This window comes from Coffea arabica, chromosome 7c (genome assembly GCF_036785885.1).
Source record: "Coffea arabica cultivar ET-39 chromosome 7c, Coffea Arabica ET-39 HiFi, whole genome shotgun sequence".
Lineage (NCBI taxonomy): Eukaryota > Viridiplantae > Streptophyta > Magnoliopsida > Gentianales > Rubiaceae > Coffea > Coffea arabica.
The window spans coordinates 11,747,227-11,764,142 of record NC_092322.1 but is presented as its reverse complement, the minus strand read 5'-3'; the positions used below and the strand labels follow the sequence as shown (position 1 = coordinate 11,764,142).

The 16,916-nt window shown below is 35.7% G+C and overlaps 2 protein-coding genes across 2 annotated transcripts; both read left to right on the top strand.

Annotated features, from left to right (window-relative positions):
• The first annotated feature begins 4,731 nt into the window (after nt 1–4,731).
• LOC113698734 (uncharacterized) lies at nt 4,732–9,012 on the top strand. The gene is made up of 3 exons (XM_027218656.2): nt 4,732–5,149; nt 6,411–7,162; nt 8,028–9,012. Exons 1-3 carry the CDS (start codon nt 4,829–4,831, stop codon nt 8,527–8,529), a joined length of 1,575 nt encoding a protein of 524 aa, XP_027074457.1. The 5' UTR covers nt 4,732–4,828; the 3' UTR covers nt 8,530–9,012.
• A 5,366-nt stretch (nt 9,013–14,378) lies between these two features.
• LOC113699090 (uncharacterized) lies at nt 14,379–16,650 on the top strand. Its single transcript, XM_027219182.2, has one exon. The coding sequence runs from the start codon at nt 14,932–14,934 to the stop codon at nt 16,375–16,377; it is 1,446 nt and encodes a 481-aa protein (XP_027074983.1). The 5' UTR covers nt 14,379–14,931; the 3' UTR covers nt 16,378–16,650.
• The last annotated feature ends 266 nt before the right edge of the window (nt 16,651–16,916 follow it).

Here is a 16,916-nt window from a genome sequence, read left to right as displayed (position 1 = left end):
ATTGACAATTTGAGGAATGCATCTTATAATTCAGTAGTGTGTTTAAGAAAAGAATAAAATAAAAAAAGGAAAAATCTACAATTACTCGTATATACTAGAATGATGAGGGCATATATCGCAATCACATTACATTTACCAAATCAAATACAAATAAATTAGAAATTTTTTTAAAAAAAAAAAGAAGAGAAAAATGAAAAGGTGTACCAGTTGTTGTGTTACTATTGGTACAATATAAAGTTAAAGAAATTGGGATTAATTTTCTATGTACTAACAATGTATACGCTTTCATTGCTGGACGCTTGACAAATAATCTGAATTTGAATTTTAAAACCAAATTCTAGATAGGTATCATATATCCAATCATGAAAATATATACAACATCAGTGTATATATATTTCATCGTTGGATGCTTGACAAATAATCTGAATTTGAATTTCAAAACCAAATTTTAAATATGTATCATATATCCAATCGTGAAAATATATACAACATCAATGTGTGTGTGTGTGTGTGTGTGTGTATATATATGATTAACTCAAAGCTTTGTTTGGATTCAAGAAATTTTCAAATACTATTAAAATTTTTAAAAAGTAGCCTAAATTTTTTTAAATCTTTAAAAAAATTTCAAAATATATTCTAAAAACTCTTTTACTCTTAAATATCCCAAAATATTTTCTAAAATATATTATAAAAACTCTGTTATAATAAAATTTTTCAAAAATATCCCAAAAATAGCTAACTCAAACGTACTTGAAGAACATGTAGTATTTGTTTACATCTTGTGTCATACCACCTCATGCTTACATGAGCATTGAGATCATTCAATCCAATTGAGCGTATTAAAAGCCAGCCGAGTCCTAAGGCGGGAAAGTACCCCATGCATTGGTCCTCGTGGGCCATGACATGGACGATTGGCGTGTCATCATTACACAGCTTTGTCTCCATCACTTGTGGATCCCACAGTGTCGTCAATGGGCCCGATGGCCCATTCACCGGCCAACCTCATATGTACGGATGTAATCACGACAAGCACCGACTTGGGCCTGTGATGGTACTCACTACTCGCCAGTCACTGCTCTGTGGGCTCCACCCAATTTTCCCAGCCCAGTGGCAAGTGGCAACTTGGGGTGAGAAATTTGAAATCTCTGAACTTCGATTAATTGGGTAATAATTGTGTTCATCAACATGTATTGTCTTAAACCAGATGAATAGGCTCTGAAAGTGAAATAGTTATTGAAACTCCCTTACTTGTAAATAAATAGCAGCTTTTGAGTTTTTTCACCATCTCAATTACACAAACAATCCTGTCAATCCATTCATTGACAACCTTTCGTGTGTTGCTAAATTGTAATGAAAATAAAATAGAAGAAATTTGCATAAAAATGAGTAGAAATTCAACGGCACTATCATTTGTAATCATTAAAGTTCCAATAACAATTTCCTTTGATTTTTTGGATAATCGAATTCACAGGATATCTGAGAAAACCAAAAAAAAAAATTTACTATTTTGGAGTATCATACACGAAACATATCATAATTTGATGCAATAATAAAATATGTACTAATAACAGAAATTACATCAAAAATATACTGACATGACACGTATGAAAAACAACAGATCCTATTTATCTAAAAAGTTATAAATAACTTGAACCGTGAAGCTCCAAACATAGCAAAAGGTTAGATGAAATATTGAAGTTCCAATGGCATACGTGCATGTTTCTAGCTACCAAATTTGCTAATTAACTCCCGATCTCTATGATTTTATTTGTCAAAACTGATTTATTAGATAATTCTTCCTCCTCCATCAGGATAGGAAGCTATTCCTGTAATCAAGGATGAAATTGGAGGCCCATAAACAAATATCAACCAAAGATGATGCAAAACTTGAGCAGCCCATTCTTTGTCGAGGCGGAAAAGACCATGTAGGCCGATTTCCAAGTGAAAGGTAATGTGAAACTTAAGAAGCCCAATCCTCAAAATTACTCATCGACGGTACATCGTGAAGCCCTACTCCGGGTTGGGAGCTCGTCAGTCATGCAGTCTTTTTTTCTTCATTAACCATCGTCGGTTTCAATTTGAAGGCCTGTTTAGATTGGCCATTCTCTAAAAATTTTAATGAAAACATATAGTCTAATTACATTTGAAATAACTTTTCTATCTTGTGTGGACACGGATCCTTTTTCGAGACGTTGCAAGCGCTATCCTGCCAGCAACAAATAACTTGCGATGCGGAGATGTACCCTGTTGTAACTCTGATACTAAATTAGTAACTAGAGCCAAAGAAGAATTTGAGAATGAGTAAGTAGGAGGTTCTAGGTCAATTTCTCTTGCCTTCTTAAGAGGGGATGGAGGGGTATTTATAGAAGGAAAAATGGTATGGTCTATTGCTGTCGGAGACGTCTATGCGAGTCGATCAATCCTTAAGAGGTAGTGAGTGTCAAATAGGCCTATCAACAAATCATATCAATCAACTTTTATCCCATCAATCTTCTCATGTCATATTTCGAGTGGAATTTGAACTTTTCGAACTTCAAGAGAGAGAGAAAGCCATAGGAAAAGCTCCTTGACAACATGGAGTTGAGGATAGTTTTTCGAAATCCCACATATTTTACATGCAACAAATCTCAAAAAATGCTACACTATTACATTGTTAATTATCTATTTTCAAGGCATAATTCAAACAAATGTAAGAGACTTATGGTTCATAACACCAAAATTTTCCATTGCACTTACCTAAAATTTCAATCAAACTAAAACCTCATTATTTTAACATCCCCCCCTCTCCGCTTTCCTAAATCCTCTAGTAACCCCAATCCGCTATAAAACCCTTCCCTTACTATTGACTGTTCTTCTCCAAATACCAATAGGAAAGTTAGCAATCCTTTTGCATTCAACTCGTGCTATGCTCCACCAATCTAGCTAAATCCTTTAGCGATTTAATTTTAATTTTTTTAAAAAAACTAACACTTCATTTAAAAAAAAAAGGAAATAGAAAGATTCGAGATTCACGAAATAGTACTAAATTTTGAGAAATCTATAAACGAGGTATAGATTACTCTTCACAAATTATAATAACTAGTAAATATTAAATGACAAAATAACCTTATTACGAATGTAGGATTTATCAAATGGAAATGTGCATTTGATGAATATAATTGTACACATTGATTAATATAAATGTACTTTCGAACGCGTACATTTAAACTGAAATATGTACACGTGTACATATGAATGTTTGATTGTACACTTATGATGTACGTACACTAATGATGTATGCACATAGAAACCTAAAGATAATTTCATGATTTTGCTTACAACACAAATATATATACATACAAATACAAAACTAGAATGTTTAAATTAAAAAATATTTAATTGACATAAACAATTTTGGGTACCAATAATACCACTACCATTTACTAAATAAATGTTATTGTGTACAAAACTATACATATATATATATATATGGGTTAAAATCTATTTTTTAATAATTAACAAATAGTAGCCAATCCACCATTCACAAATTTCTTCAAAACTTACCTCCTTCTTATGAATTTTGACATCCTTTGTCCAAATTTTCCCTTTAATTTAGCCGCCGCCCTTCCCACAGGCGGGGCCTCGAAAGTACTGGGATCAAAGGAAAGCGGGCAAAATGATCTACTAATTAGGACCAGAATGTGCTCTAGCCCCACCGCCTCTTCATTCAATTCGGATGGTCCTAAAATCGTGGCAGCGACAGCAAGTTCTGATTCGTCTAAACTCTTAGGCAACGTTTCGATTCCAGGAAAGCAAGGGAAAGGAATGGATACTCAAAAAACAAAAAACAAAAAAGATAGGAAAGGAGAGTAGAGGAATGTGGATTACATCCATCTTGTTTCGATCAAGTGTGGAAGAAAAAACAAAGAAAATACTGAATTTTAGTTTGAATTGAAGAAGAAAAAAATGAAAAGAAAAGATCAAATGTTAATTTACTGAAAAGGATGGGGAAAATGATCTTTTTAAAAAATTTAAAATTATTTCAATTAATTTAGTTTTGTTTTCCTCCATTTTTGCTCACCTCTAATGCCTAGTCAGGGAGTTTAGGTTTCAAAGGAATAGAAAAGAAAGGAAGGGAAAGGTGGACTTTCGTTCGTTTGAAACATTTAAGTGAGAGGGGAAAGAAAAGAAACGAACAGATCTTGAAGGGAAGCCAAGCACTGCTAAGTGCAAAATTTTTTCTGACCAAAACGGACGGAAAGCGAAGGAAAAGTGACGGAAGCTTACAAAATTTTTTCAAATTGCCCATTTTATCCTCACAAAGGCATTGAATAAAATTTTATTGATATATATATCCAAAATCAATTCACTTCTTTTTAGAACTCTCAAACAACATTAAAATTTCTTTTCTTCTTTTCTTATCCTTTCTTTTCTCTCGTGACTTAACCTTTCTTTTCTTTTCTATCCTCAACTCACAAACTAGCTATTAAGCAAAAACAATAATTCAATAAAACTCCCTTTCTCTTCCTATCCTTTTCTTTCCCTCATTAAAAATCAATCGAAACAATAAAAAATCAAATCCCTCAAATTGCTCTCTTTTCCTTTCCCTCGCATTGCCCCAATCCAAATGGTGCCTTACTTTGGGAGTAGATTTCTAATCCTAGTCATCATCCTGTGGGACCCACTCCTCCCCTAAGGCCACACAAATCTCCCCAGCTGTTAGCATCTTCCGACAAAACCCCCATGGTCAAGTCTAACAAACGTAAGACTAGCTTTCAAGAATCCTCAGATCTCCCCCGTCCGAGTCAACGCCCCGTACCATCCCGACTTCTTGGAAATCAATCAAACCATGACGATGGGGTTGTTCAAAAGAGTAAAAGGCATAAAATCAGAAACATTCACACTTATTCTAGTGAATCTTGCAGGAATAATGGAAAGAGCTGATGAATCTTTACTACCAGGAGTCTATAACGAAGTTGGGGCTGCTTTGCATACTGACCCAACTGGACTGGGATCATTAACGCTCTTTAGATCCATTGTTCAGACTGCTTGCTACCCGCTTGCCACCTACTTGGCCGTCCGCCATAACCGAACCCACGTCATTGCTCTCGGGGCTTTTCTCTGGGCTGCCGCCACTTTTCTAGTAGGCTGCTCTTCCACATTTGTTCAGGTGGCTACTAAATTCTTGAGTGTTCTGATTTATGTTCATTTGGATTAAGTCCTTGTTTGATGATGGTTCTGTGTGTTTTTAGTGTTTTCAGTTTGTGGGTCGTGGTTAATTTCTTCCAAGTGAATCATAATATTATATTCAAAGCAAAAAGTGTCTCTCACGGAGAGGCCAGAATATAATGAGTTCAGAGGTAAACTGAAAAGGGTCCTGTAGAATGGCCTTGATTTTGCTCTTTTTTTTTTTTATCACAGATGAACTGTGTATTAGAGGAAATGAATTGATACGGGTATTGCTTCATTTGAACTACCTGTGTTCTTTCATTAGTTGTATTGTGATAGTTGCATAAGTTTAATTAATAAGTGCAACGCAAGATTGCGAGGAAAAATAGGCCTTGTTTGGAAAAGTTCATTGGTGCAAGCACCATCAACTTCGGTGGCAAAAAATGAATCCAAACAAATTCTGACAAATCATCTATAGTGGGACGTCAGTGTTTCACAACAGAGGGTAGGACAAATGATTCATAAGAAGGGTGAATTGGCAGAATATGATTGAATTGTATCTCTTGACTGACATGTCACATTATTAAGGTATTTACGCCATAAATCTCCTGGTTGAAATGCACCTACTTTGCTTGCTTGCTAATTGATGAAGTTCGTATTATAACAGTGGATGGTAAAAATGTGTATAAAATAACCGTGTTTGATTTACCTGAGTTAGTGGTAAAAGCAAGGTGTAGGAATAAAAAGTAAAGCTTGGGGGTGTAAGCATCACCAATGTGTGAGCTTTTCTTTAGAACCAACAGGAGTTAGTGTTTCAAGTTCTGTTATATTAAAGTTCTGGAGCTACTCTTTTAAGTTTAAAGAAACTAGACATCTCCACTCACAGCTGACCAATATTATCTATCGCACATTCAACTGTTTTGTGATAATGTATATCATTTCAATGCCAGTTGTATTAATACCACCTGTGAATGTTCCTGAAAAAAAGTTAAACGCTTGAGTATGAACCATAAATTTTAGAGACAAACTAACACCAGTAAAGAATTCATATAAGACAAATAGGAAAGAGTTATCAAACTTTTGCGGTTAGTCCTAGTTTTAATGATGCCAATCAGGAGTCATGCATGCTCTTGCAACCTAGGTTTATATGTGTAAATTTTTATCATTTTGCAGAACTTAACTACTGACTTTTTGTGCCGAAAATAGCGTTTTCTTTTGTGCAATACGCCATACTTAATATTTTATCATCTGATCTTTGTTAGCTTGCAGTTTCAAGAGGTCTGAATGGCATAGGACTTGCCATAGTTTTACCTGCTATTCAGTCCCTCGTTGCTGACTCAACTGATGAAACCAACCGCGGTACAGCTTTTGGCTGGTTACAACTGACTGGAAACTTTGGCTCCATCATTGGTGGACTTCTATCAGTACTGATAGCCTCTACATCATTCCTGGGAATCCCTGGCTGGAGAATAGCTTTTTATCTAGTTGGATTGCTGAGTATTGTAGTTGGTATTTTAGTTGGCCTCTTTGCCAAAGATCCCCACTATTTTGACTGCAATGGGAATGCAAAAGAACAAGCCCCTCATAAACCCTTTTGCTCTGAGATTAAGGACCTCATCAAAGAAGCAAAAGCTGTCATAAGTATACCATCCTTCCAAATATTGATCGCTCAGGGCGTCTTTGGTTCATTTTCTCGGCCGAGTCTTTCATTTGCCACAATGTGGTTAGAGCTTATTGGCTTTTCCCACAAGACTACAGCATTCCTTTGGACGCTGTTCTCTTTGGCTGAATCATTGGGGTCATTATTTGGTGGAAAGATGGGGGATGTACTCGCCCAACGGTTACCCAATACCGGGAGAATTATACTTGCACAAATAAGTGCTGGTTCACGTATTCCTTTAGCAGCAATTTTGCTTCTGGCATTGCCAGATGATCCTTCTTCAGCACTATCACACGGCCTCGTTTTGTTCATCATGGGATTAATGATGAGTTGGAATGCTCCAGCAACAAACAAGTATGTTCTTAGGAGATCTCTCAGTATTCTACTTGAGAATGATTACATGTTGTCCTTTTTCTTTTAAGTTTTAAAATTGCCTAAGATTGAGCCCCCTACTTAGCACCATCTTTTGGTGGATGGGACTGTATAAGAGTCAGGCATCTCCTACATTAAGTAAAGAAAGTTTAAATCTGTTAAATTTTCCTCTAAAGAATTTAAGACAATTATAACTTGTTTGCCAGAAAACATATCAGAGTGTGACCATAGTCATCTGATAGGGCGACAGGAAAATTTAAATCTAACCGAATTGTGACTCTGTTGGACAGTGAGAGCTTATGCTTTAGATATAAGAATTGATTGTCTATAGGAAATGTGTAAGAAAAACATTATTATTTCACTAGTTAATTGGAGATACTGCACACTGAAGTTCCTTTGGGCATTAAAGTCCTTGTCTTGGGTTACTATCCCAGACCTATTCCTTAATTCTGTTGCAAGGAGAAGGTAAGTAAGGTTTCTTAATAGTGTGACAGTGTCCAATTAGATATCTTCTGAAAATCCAGTCAACTACATTTAATATCCTTTGTAAGAGTCTTTATTTGATAATTCTCCTTGAGGTTTGATTTTGCTCGCTCATACATGCACACATGCAATTATGTCCTCGCCAAAGAAGGAATGCCAGAAAAAAGAGAAGGTTTTGTGAATTGAAGATGAATCAAACTAGCTTATACAATATGTTCTGCGTCCTGTACTGGGAATAACAAGCTGGTAGTGAATGCATTTAGTTACTTCTGGATGTATGATTATTTCGAGGGTGTGTGATGCACTTTGTTCATAGTTTCCCTATTTCATCTGCTACAAAAATTCACTCTTGAATTGTGTGCAGTCCTATATTTGCTGAGATAGTCCCTGAGAGAGCTCGAACTAGCATCTATGCATTAGATCGATCATTTGAGTCCATTCTAGGATCATTTGCTCCTCCTATTGTTGGGATTTTGGCTCAGCATGTTTATGGTTACAAGCCATTTCCAAAGGGATCAACAAATTCCGAAGAAATTGAAATGGATAGAGAGAATGCTGCAGCACTTGCGAAGGCCCTTTACACAGCGATAGGGATTCCAATGGCAATCTGTATTTCTATCTATTCCTTTCTCTATTGCACATATCCAAGAGACAGGGACAGAGCAAGAATGCAAGCACTGATTGAAGCAGAGATGCAACAGATAGATACAGATACACACCCTCAGGAAGAAGAATACATTCAAACTTTTGTTTTGCAGTCTGATGAACTCCAGGCAAAGAAAAGCTGTGTAATTGACATAGATCATGAATCCTATGAAAGCCTCGAGTTTGATGAGAATGATAAGAAGAGGCTTCTTTCACATTAGGCTTTCTCTAACAAGAGCAAATCAGAGGAGTCACAGATTTTTGCTAATTTTCTTCGATTTTACTGAGGCAGCTCTGGATGGAATTCATCAAAATACATCCTCCTTCTCAATAATAAATCAGTCTCGACAAAAAGAGGAGCTTGGTAATCATCATGTTATGCTTTTCATTTTTCTCATAAAACTTTGATTTTACTGACTAGAACTTCAGAGGTGCATTGCAAAAAAAAAAAAAAAAAAACTTTAATTTAACTCATGTAAGTGCGAATATTGAACTTTTAGTTTATTTTAATGTAGAAAATTAGCATATCAAGACATTTTTTGCTAGACAATGTCAGTAATGTTTATATAACACGTCTTAGGTTGGTTTATTTCCTGAAAAAATGACTGAATATACTTGCAAGAAAGTTCAAATTGTTCATTATATATGGCACATATATGACGGTTGCCATGATTATCTTCACTGTATAGAATTGACTTGTACCAGATGAAGAGAGTGCCTGCTTTATGCAATTTTCAGACATGTAGATCAAGATTGTACCTTGTTACTTTCTATAACTAGTTGATCATGGCTTAAGCTGAAAACTATTTCTAGCTACTCATTTTTGCTTCTAACATCCGTCTTTTTAGTCCATTTGAACTGAAAAAGATTGATTATGACAAGCAATGCTAAGGCATTTTCAGAGCTACTTCTAACTTTTTAAAAATTGTAAAAGAACAAACTTTCAGTTTCTCAACAGCTCTCCTAATAATAAATTTTTAAGTGCAACTTAGAGAAAATAAAACAACATCAGAAGAATCCCTGCAGATTCTAGTTTGGTTTATGGACATGGGATCAGTTGACTCAATTTTTTCCTAACCAGGCCTAGATGTTTTATGCACTTCTTTTTTTTTTCGGTCTAAACTTTGCACTTACAAGCCCTTCATCATTTAGTCTGAATCCACTTTGTACCTACGAAGAGGAGTCTTTTCCTTTGCTGCAATTGCAGCCTTATTAGCTGATCCTAATACCCATAATTGTTAGAGAAGGGGCAATTTGTAGATCCAACAATTATCAATTATGCATGGCTTTAATAAAGGCCTCTGTAAAGCTTGTCACCCTATTCCTTTCTCCATCTTTATTCTTTCCAGATTGTTTCATGTGCACATCTTTGTGCTACACAAATGCAATCACAAGACAGGGCAAAATAGCCCCACCCCTTCAACTTTGTGGCTTTAGGAAGGTGTTTTGGTCGGTTTATTCTTGTGGTGTTTATATGGGCTCACACTAACAAATTAATACTACACATCAATCTTTTTTTTTTTTTTTTATAACATCTCTCAATGACTGTTTCTTGCATTATCCTCCCAAGAACTATCTATAATTTGCATGCATATGATCATTAGTCTTTCATTTCCTGATTAAGTTAATGAAACTCAAAAGAGAAAAAGAAAATTTTCCACACTTGGTGAATTAATAATGGGAAGCGAGATCTAGGATTATGGCAGCCTTGAAGCTCCATGTGATATGCTGGCCAAAGTGTATAAAATGCAAGGTCAAACATCAGTCTGTGACTGGGGAGGTAATGTTTCACATTTGGATCATGGATTGGATTTTTTTTCTTCTTCATTTATTTATGTATATGTCAGATTTCGTCTTCACATGGATGAAGAACAAAACAGAAGCTACAAGTTTCTGAAATAGTTAATCAAAGCTTCAAGGAAAGAAAATATTCAAAAGAGAGCATCCTTGAAGAAAGATAACATGAGGCATGATCATGTGCATGGGGATTCAAGTTTGTTAGGACTTACTGTATTATTGAATTTAATTATTCAGAAAATGGACAATTATTAACTAGATGACTTGTCAATGTAATTAATTTTGGCTTTCTTTCATGTGTCCCCAAAAAGTAAAAGAATAGGTCTTTTTCAAAGTTTTAGTAAGTTGTAATTCTTGCACTGCCTATAAAATATTATAAAAATAAATTGTTGGCATCACTATGTATTGTTCACACTGCTGAACCTAGACCACAATTTCTTGCCATTTTGCTTTTCCTCCACACAGTTGGGTGTTCAGCAAATATGTGTGTGTCTATATATATAATCCCAAAAAAAAGGAAAAAAAAGGAATGTTGTAGGTAGATTTGCATACCTATGTTTGCCATCACCTACTCTCACATTCGACAGAACAATGAAGGAAAATTTGCATACATATGTAGTTAAGGTAGAGTGTTGTGTTCCAGTTTTGATGTAGGTTCATTCAAAGGTTTTAAATATTAGAAGTCATTGTACTGCATATGCTTTAAATTGTCAAAAACCAAGAGATATATGTTCATATTTTTAACTAACTTGTTGGGATGCTGTGTTCTGGAGTTTTTGTAGAAAAATGTACTGTTATGATTTGATACAGGTGAGATAGAAAAAGTGACTGAAAAATGTATTCACAGAAACGTAAAAATTTTTCAGCCGAAAACAACAATCCAAACAAGGGCTACAGGCTGTTCATCATTTTTCAACTGAGAAGTTCTTGTGAGCTAAAGAATACCTTGCGCTATCTCCAACTGGATAAAAGTTGGCTTTCATGGCTTGTACTGGGAACTGAACTAAAAGTTTCCATATTCCTATATGCTTCGCATAAGACATGCTAGCATCTTGGCAAAATCCAACAATCGGAAGATGATTTCAAACATTTTGGTTCTTAGTGGGACTAGCTCATAATTTGATGGGGCTCCCAATTGTCCGTTGTAATGGATGGAAGGTCTTAAAATCACACACCCCCCACCCTTTCTCTCTCAAATTATGACAAAATCAGTGAACTTCATTCACTAATTGGATACTCCAAAATTTCCACATCATCCAACATCCTATTAAAATCACATAAATGAAATGAGGGATCCAATCTGCCAAGAACATAAATAAATAAAAAGGATCCAATGAAGCACGTGGGGTCCAATTTGGCAACATGTATTATATCCTAAAGGAAATGCTTCAGCAATTTTCCACTCCACAGTAGCCATTTTTCTCTTCATTTAATTAAGATGCAATTTTGGACTTCTGTTGTGTATGGAATTAACGTGCCTTGGCTTCTTCTGGGTCATGGAGTGAGGACGCAGCATTTAAGATTCCAATTGATAAGGGTCTTCAAAACTATCAAGAGTCATGTACTTTGGATAGATTTTCTTCAGCTAATAATCAAAATTTTCAAGGAAAACCTACAAGTACCTTGTTGTCAACTAGTTTTATTAGATTAGTCACTTAAGTGCTGGACATCTATCAATTTTATGCCTCATGTTTTGGTTTAGCTCAATTTTTTTTTTACTGAGGGTATTCCAGTCTTTCGATCAGACTAATTCCCTAAAATTGTTTAACTCAATTGATTCTCGGTATTTCTAAATGACAGAACTAGATAAAGCACCTAATGGAGCATATTGATTGAAACAAATATGGACAAAATATGCAAAATATAGAAAAGCCACAGCATGTAAAAATCATTAAATAAAAAAATAAAAAAAAAAGCTGTGAAGGACTGAAATGGAATTGAGTCCAACACATCATTAACCAAAAATGTCAAATTTGAAACATTATCAGCCAAAACATATAAAGGTGAACGAGATGCAATTTGTCCATTATAATTCGTTTATTACTAGGCATTTGGTTCGATTGTACGTTCATCTCGTTCACAATTTCATTTTGCATACTAGGGTTTCATGCCGAGTAAAACTTTTATGTCTCGAATAATTGAAGAAGTATTTTGGGATGTATTGCTTCCAACAAGATTTTCTTGATTTATTATCGATAGGCTAACAAAATTTCAGAAAGGTTATTTGTTTAATAATCACTAACGAGAACAGTCATTAATCAAACGCAGAATTAAATATTTATTCTACTACTATATACACCATTTTCATGCACCATGAGGTTCTAGGTGTTAAATTTTTTTTTTAAAAAAAATTAAATTAAATTTAAAAAAAAAGCGTCCATATACGAGGGAACACACATGTTGGTATTGAACTATAGATTAAAGAGTTGTGTTTTGAACTAGTGATTCAATGGCTCGTTAGAAAAATCCTTTTTACTTATTTCATTTTGATTGATTCGATAATCGTCTGAACAAAAGCTAGTTTACCATCCAAATTGCTGGTCCAAATCTGGAATGCGACTGTTGCTCAACTGTCAAGTAGCTAACCACCTAAGCCCCCAAAACCAGTTGGGCATGTTCTCAAAGTAGAAAAAAAGGAAAATGAAGAATATTTACAGAAAAATCCACTCAAGGGTTGATCCAGATCAAATTGGCAAGCAGGCATGTCAAAAGAGTACGACTTGGTTGCAAGGAAGTCAACTATTTCAATTTCCAACTATTTGTCTCCTGCAAGAGCTAGCATAGTGAGAATGTTTACTATTTCAGTATGTAGTTATCCTAAAGATTTTCCTATATATTGCTGTTTTATGATACAATCTCTCCTTTTCTATTTCTTCAATTCTTCCTCTTTTTCTCATTTTGGTTACTAAATATTATTGACTTGATAAAGATTTTTGTTCTTCAAAACTTTTTTTTAAAACCAAAAGGGTAGACGAAAGGGATTTGTCTTTTATGATCATTTCTATAACTACCTGATACTTTGCTCACCTAAGTTACACCGAAACGAGGAGGATACGGGGCACAAACGGTTGCAACCGTTTGTGTCGGTTGTCCTCATTTTGCACTGTGCGTAATATTGGTTAAACACGATGTAACTTTTTTTTTACAGGATGTATTTTCAGAACAGATAGTGGTGGGCCCCACACTTGGCACAGAAATCGAGTTACATGGTGTAATCTCAGCCGCACAAAATTTTGAGGGCAAATCTTGACCATTAACCGTGTCCCTGCCCCAAATCCAAACGAGGAGGAGAAAGGCAAAGGTTGAAGCCTTCCCAAAATTCCGGGGTTGCATTAAACTGTGACAACATTTAGTCAAATGCAGTATGAAGTTGTTGCTGGAATTTAAGTAGTATAGTATAAAACATATCCCTGCACGACATTCTATGGCCTCGAAGTCAAATAAAATTTGCCAACTCGAGTCAAAGTTTCATAATTTCCGGGTAGCATTGAAAATTATATATTGCAGTTTATACTTTACAAGTTCTTGAATTCTATAATTTAGTTGGGACATTGCTTGGAAAGAATGCGACTCTCTTTAAAACGTTCCAACTTGGCTGGATGAGTGAAACTTCTTCCCTTATTTCCCTGCATCTTTTCTTGCTAGGATGGTTTCCTTTGCATTTTCAGTATGAGAATAGCTTTGGTTTGGTCCAACAAATGTGTACATGATTGGAACAATGTAGCATATGCTCGGCTGATATGACACCGTTTGGATTGCTATTTTCAGAAGTTTATAGAGAAAAATATATTGTAGGGTTTTAATCATGTAAAAAATATGATTGACAAATATGTTCGCAGAAATTATAATTAACCGCAATTTTAATGGCAATTCATGATCCGGGCTACCAATAATAGGTCAATCAAAAGCAGATTGTATTGCACTCTTAGAAAAAGTGGAATACACAACTGGCAAAGCCTAAAATTGACCAGTTGGATAAATTGCTGAATTTATTGGACTCTAATGCTTACTGGTTCATTTTCTCTTTTATTTTGACCTATGGCAGATATCATAGGTTGGATTCCATTCATTCTTAGGAAAGCAAGTACCAATAATTTAAAGGAGAATTCAATGAATTTCCTCCATCAAATTCTTGAAATCAAATTATGGTTTTGCTCTCATCATTATCACTGATGACAATGAGGTCATTTTCAAGCACTGGATCTTGATTGCGAAACATCCCAGATTTTTTTCACACAAAACTAATCATTCAATACTCGCATTCATCACCCTCAAGACTTCAAAATTCCAACTAGTTTACTCAGCAGCAGTAGACCTTACTTACCTCCCATCCAACCGATTCATTACTCGAATAGTTAATACTCCACTACTAGTAGTAATGTGTCAAATTGCTCCAAAGACCAGACCACCGTCAGTCAGAGTGTGCTGTGTGTGTTTTTATTAGGCTGAGAATTGAGGTAAAACCGCGTAGGAACACAATAGCCTGTCTTCTTGTGGCAACATGTGACTGATCTGAGACCATCTGATCTCATTCTCATCTCCTCTTCTTCTTGTAGTTTCGCATTAAAGTCTTCCCCTGTTCTTCAGTTCATCAGAGTCATCACTCCTTTTCACACTCTTGCAACCTCACTAATCACAACTATAAATCCCCACATTAATGTTGTTTCTCACCCTTCTCTCTTCCTTCTTTAACTCTCTCCCATCTCCATAAAAATACTTGATTTTTCTGAGGCTTCAAAATCTTGAGAAGCCTGATTGGGTTGGAAAGATCTTTCGGTAAACAGCAGGGCAGGCACATAGATTTCAGTACTACTCCTGCTATACACATGGCTCCACTACAAGATTCCAGTCCCAAAAAGGTACTTGTACTTTGTCTTGCCTTGGTTTTTGTGAGTTCAGTATTCATTTGTGCCTATAGTACTGAAGTACAAGCGGAGAAAAATGGGTTGTTCTTTGGGAGGAGAAGAATGCTTGAGCTACAAGATGAAGATGAGCAGCCAATTATCAAGAAGAAAAGCTCTGCAACAACAGCAACTACTTCTTTATTGTCCACCAAAGGTAAAAACCAGACCAAATTAGCCAAGGCTACCACAAGCAGCTCATCCAAGAACCAAACCAAGCTCATCAAAACTGGCTCTGTTGCTGCCAAAAACCAGACCAAGCTCCTTGAATTCCCATCTGAATCAACCAAGAAGAGCAACAAGACCATGCTCATCAAGCCTGTATCAGTTCCTTCTACTCTTGGAGGGAAAAATCCCACCATCAAAATCCCAGTCAAGAAGCTCAACTCCACTTCTTCAAAATCCTCAAATTCAACCAAAACCAGCACATTTTTTTCCAAGAAATCCTCAGATCTAACCACAACAAGCTCATCCAAGAATAAAACAGCTAAAGCCACAACCACTACCTCAAAAGATTCCAAAACCCTCTTGGATAAGAATCTCAGCAATGAGCCCAAGTCCAAATCCAAGACCACCACCACTTCAGATACAGAAAAGCCTTCAGGCACAAAACCCAAGTCAGAAAAGTCACCAAAACAAACCTTACCAAGGTGGATTGATCAAGATGATGATGATGACTTGGTTTCTGGATTCAGAGATTTACCATCCAAATTTCAGGAAACATTGATACCAGATTTGGAGAGGATATCCAAAACCTCCAAAGTTTACTTGAACAAAGCCAATAAAGAAATCACTAGAGGGTTCAAACCAATAGTTGGTAACAAATATGCACCAACTATAGCTTCATTTACCTCATTTGCCTTCCTTCTGATCCCTCTAATTCTCGTCTCTCTCGTTTTCAACAAATTCAAAGCCTATTTTTCTCTTCAAAAAATTTTAATTTTCATCCAAATTTATATGTCCATATACTTCTCAATTTTGTGCCTCTCTTCATTGGTCACCGGCCTTGAACCGTTGAGGTTTTTCTATGCCACTTCCCAGTCCACCTATGTGTGTTTACAGGTGCTTCAAACACTTGGTTATGTGTTGTACCTGCTGCTGCTTTTGATGTACTTGATCTTAGTTTTCTCCACTGAGACTGGGCTGGCTACAAAGCTGTTGGGCTTGGGTCAGACTTTTGTTGGTTTTGCCATTGGGCTGCATTATTACATGATGGTGTTTCACAGGGCTGTGCTGCATCAGCCGCCCAAGACTACTTGGAAGGTCCATGCAGTTTACGCCACGTGTTTTCTCTTGATTTGTCTGTTAACTAGGGCTGATCGGAGGAAGAAAGCTTACTTAGAAGGTGGGGCAGAGGGAAAGTTGAGTTAATACATTTTCTTAATCGTATTGGGTAATCTGTAAGAATTGGTAAAAGTGATCCGGGGGTTCCGAAGTCATATCCTGACCTGTGGAGATGATCGGAGTCGAACTTTATAATTTAACAAAAAAATACATTTTCTTAGTTAAATTTTTAGTTTCACTTTTTTATTTTTTTTCTTATGCCTATAGGTGTACTTAAAAAAAAAGCGAAGAAAAAGAATTCGCTTTTTTTTTCACAATTGTAATTTATTAAGATTTATCAATAAAGAGTTGCAATTACCACTTCTTTTCCTTTATGCATGCTGCTCTATTATACATTTTTTTGTCCTTGCCTAGATTTTTTTTTTTTTGCGGATGAAGCATATTTGGCTTCTTGTTATTCAATAATCGGGTCCACGAGGATTTTAGTATTAGGAAATCCTAGCGACTCCTCTTGTTTTTAAAAACTTCATACTTACTAATATTTTATCATCCCATTTGCATTTAAAGAATTGTATAATTTAATTTTACTTTCTTAAAAAAAAACACCTGAAACACATCTTTGTCCT

What these genes read in the sequence shown, in the direction of transcription:
- LOC113699090 (XM_027219182.2), top strand. Translation starts at nt 14,932, where the DNA reads ATGGCTCCACTACAAGATTCCAGTCCCAAAAAGGTACTTGTACTTTGT.
- LOC113698734 (XM_027218656.2), top strand. Translation starts at nt 4,829, where the DNA reads ATGACGATGGGGTTGTTCAAAAGAGTAAAAGGCATAAAATCAGAAACA. An exon ending in GCTCTTCCACATTTGTTCAG is followed by an intron (nt 5,150 to 6,410) that starts GTGGCTACTAAA and finishes GATCTTTGTTAG; the next exon opens with CTTGCAGTTTCAAGAGGTCT. An exon ending in AATGCTCCAGCAACAAACAA is followed by an intron (nt 7,163 to 8,027) that starts GTATGTTCTTAG and finishes AATTGTGTGCAG; the next exon opens with TCCTATATTTGCTGAGATAG.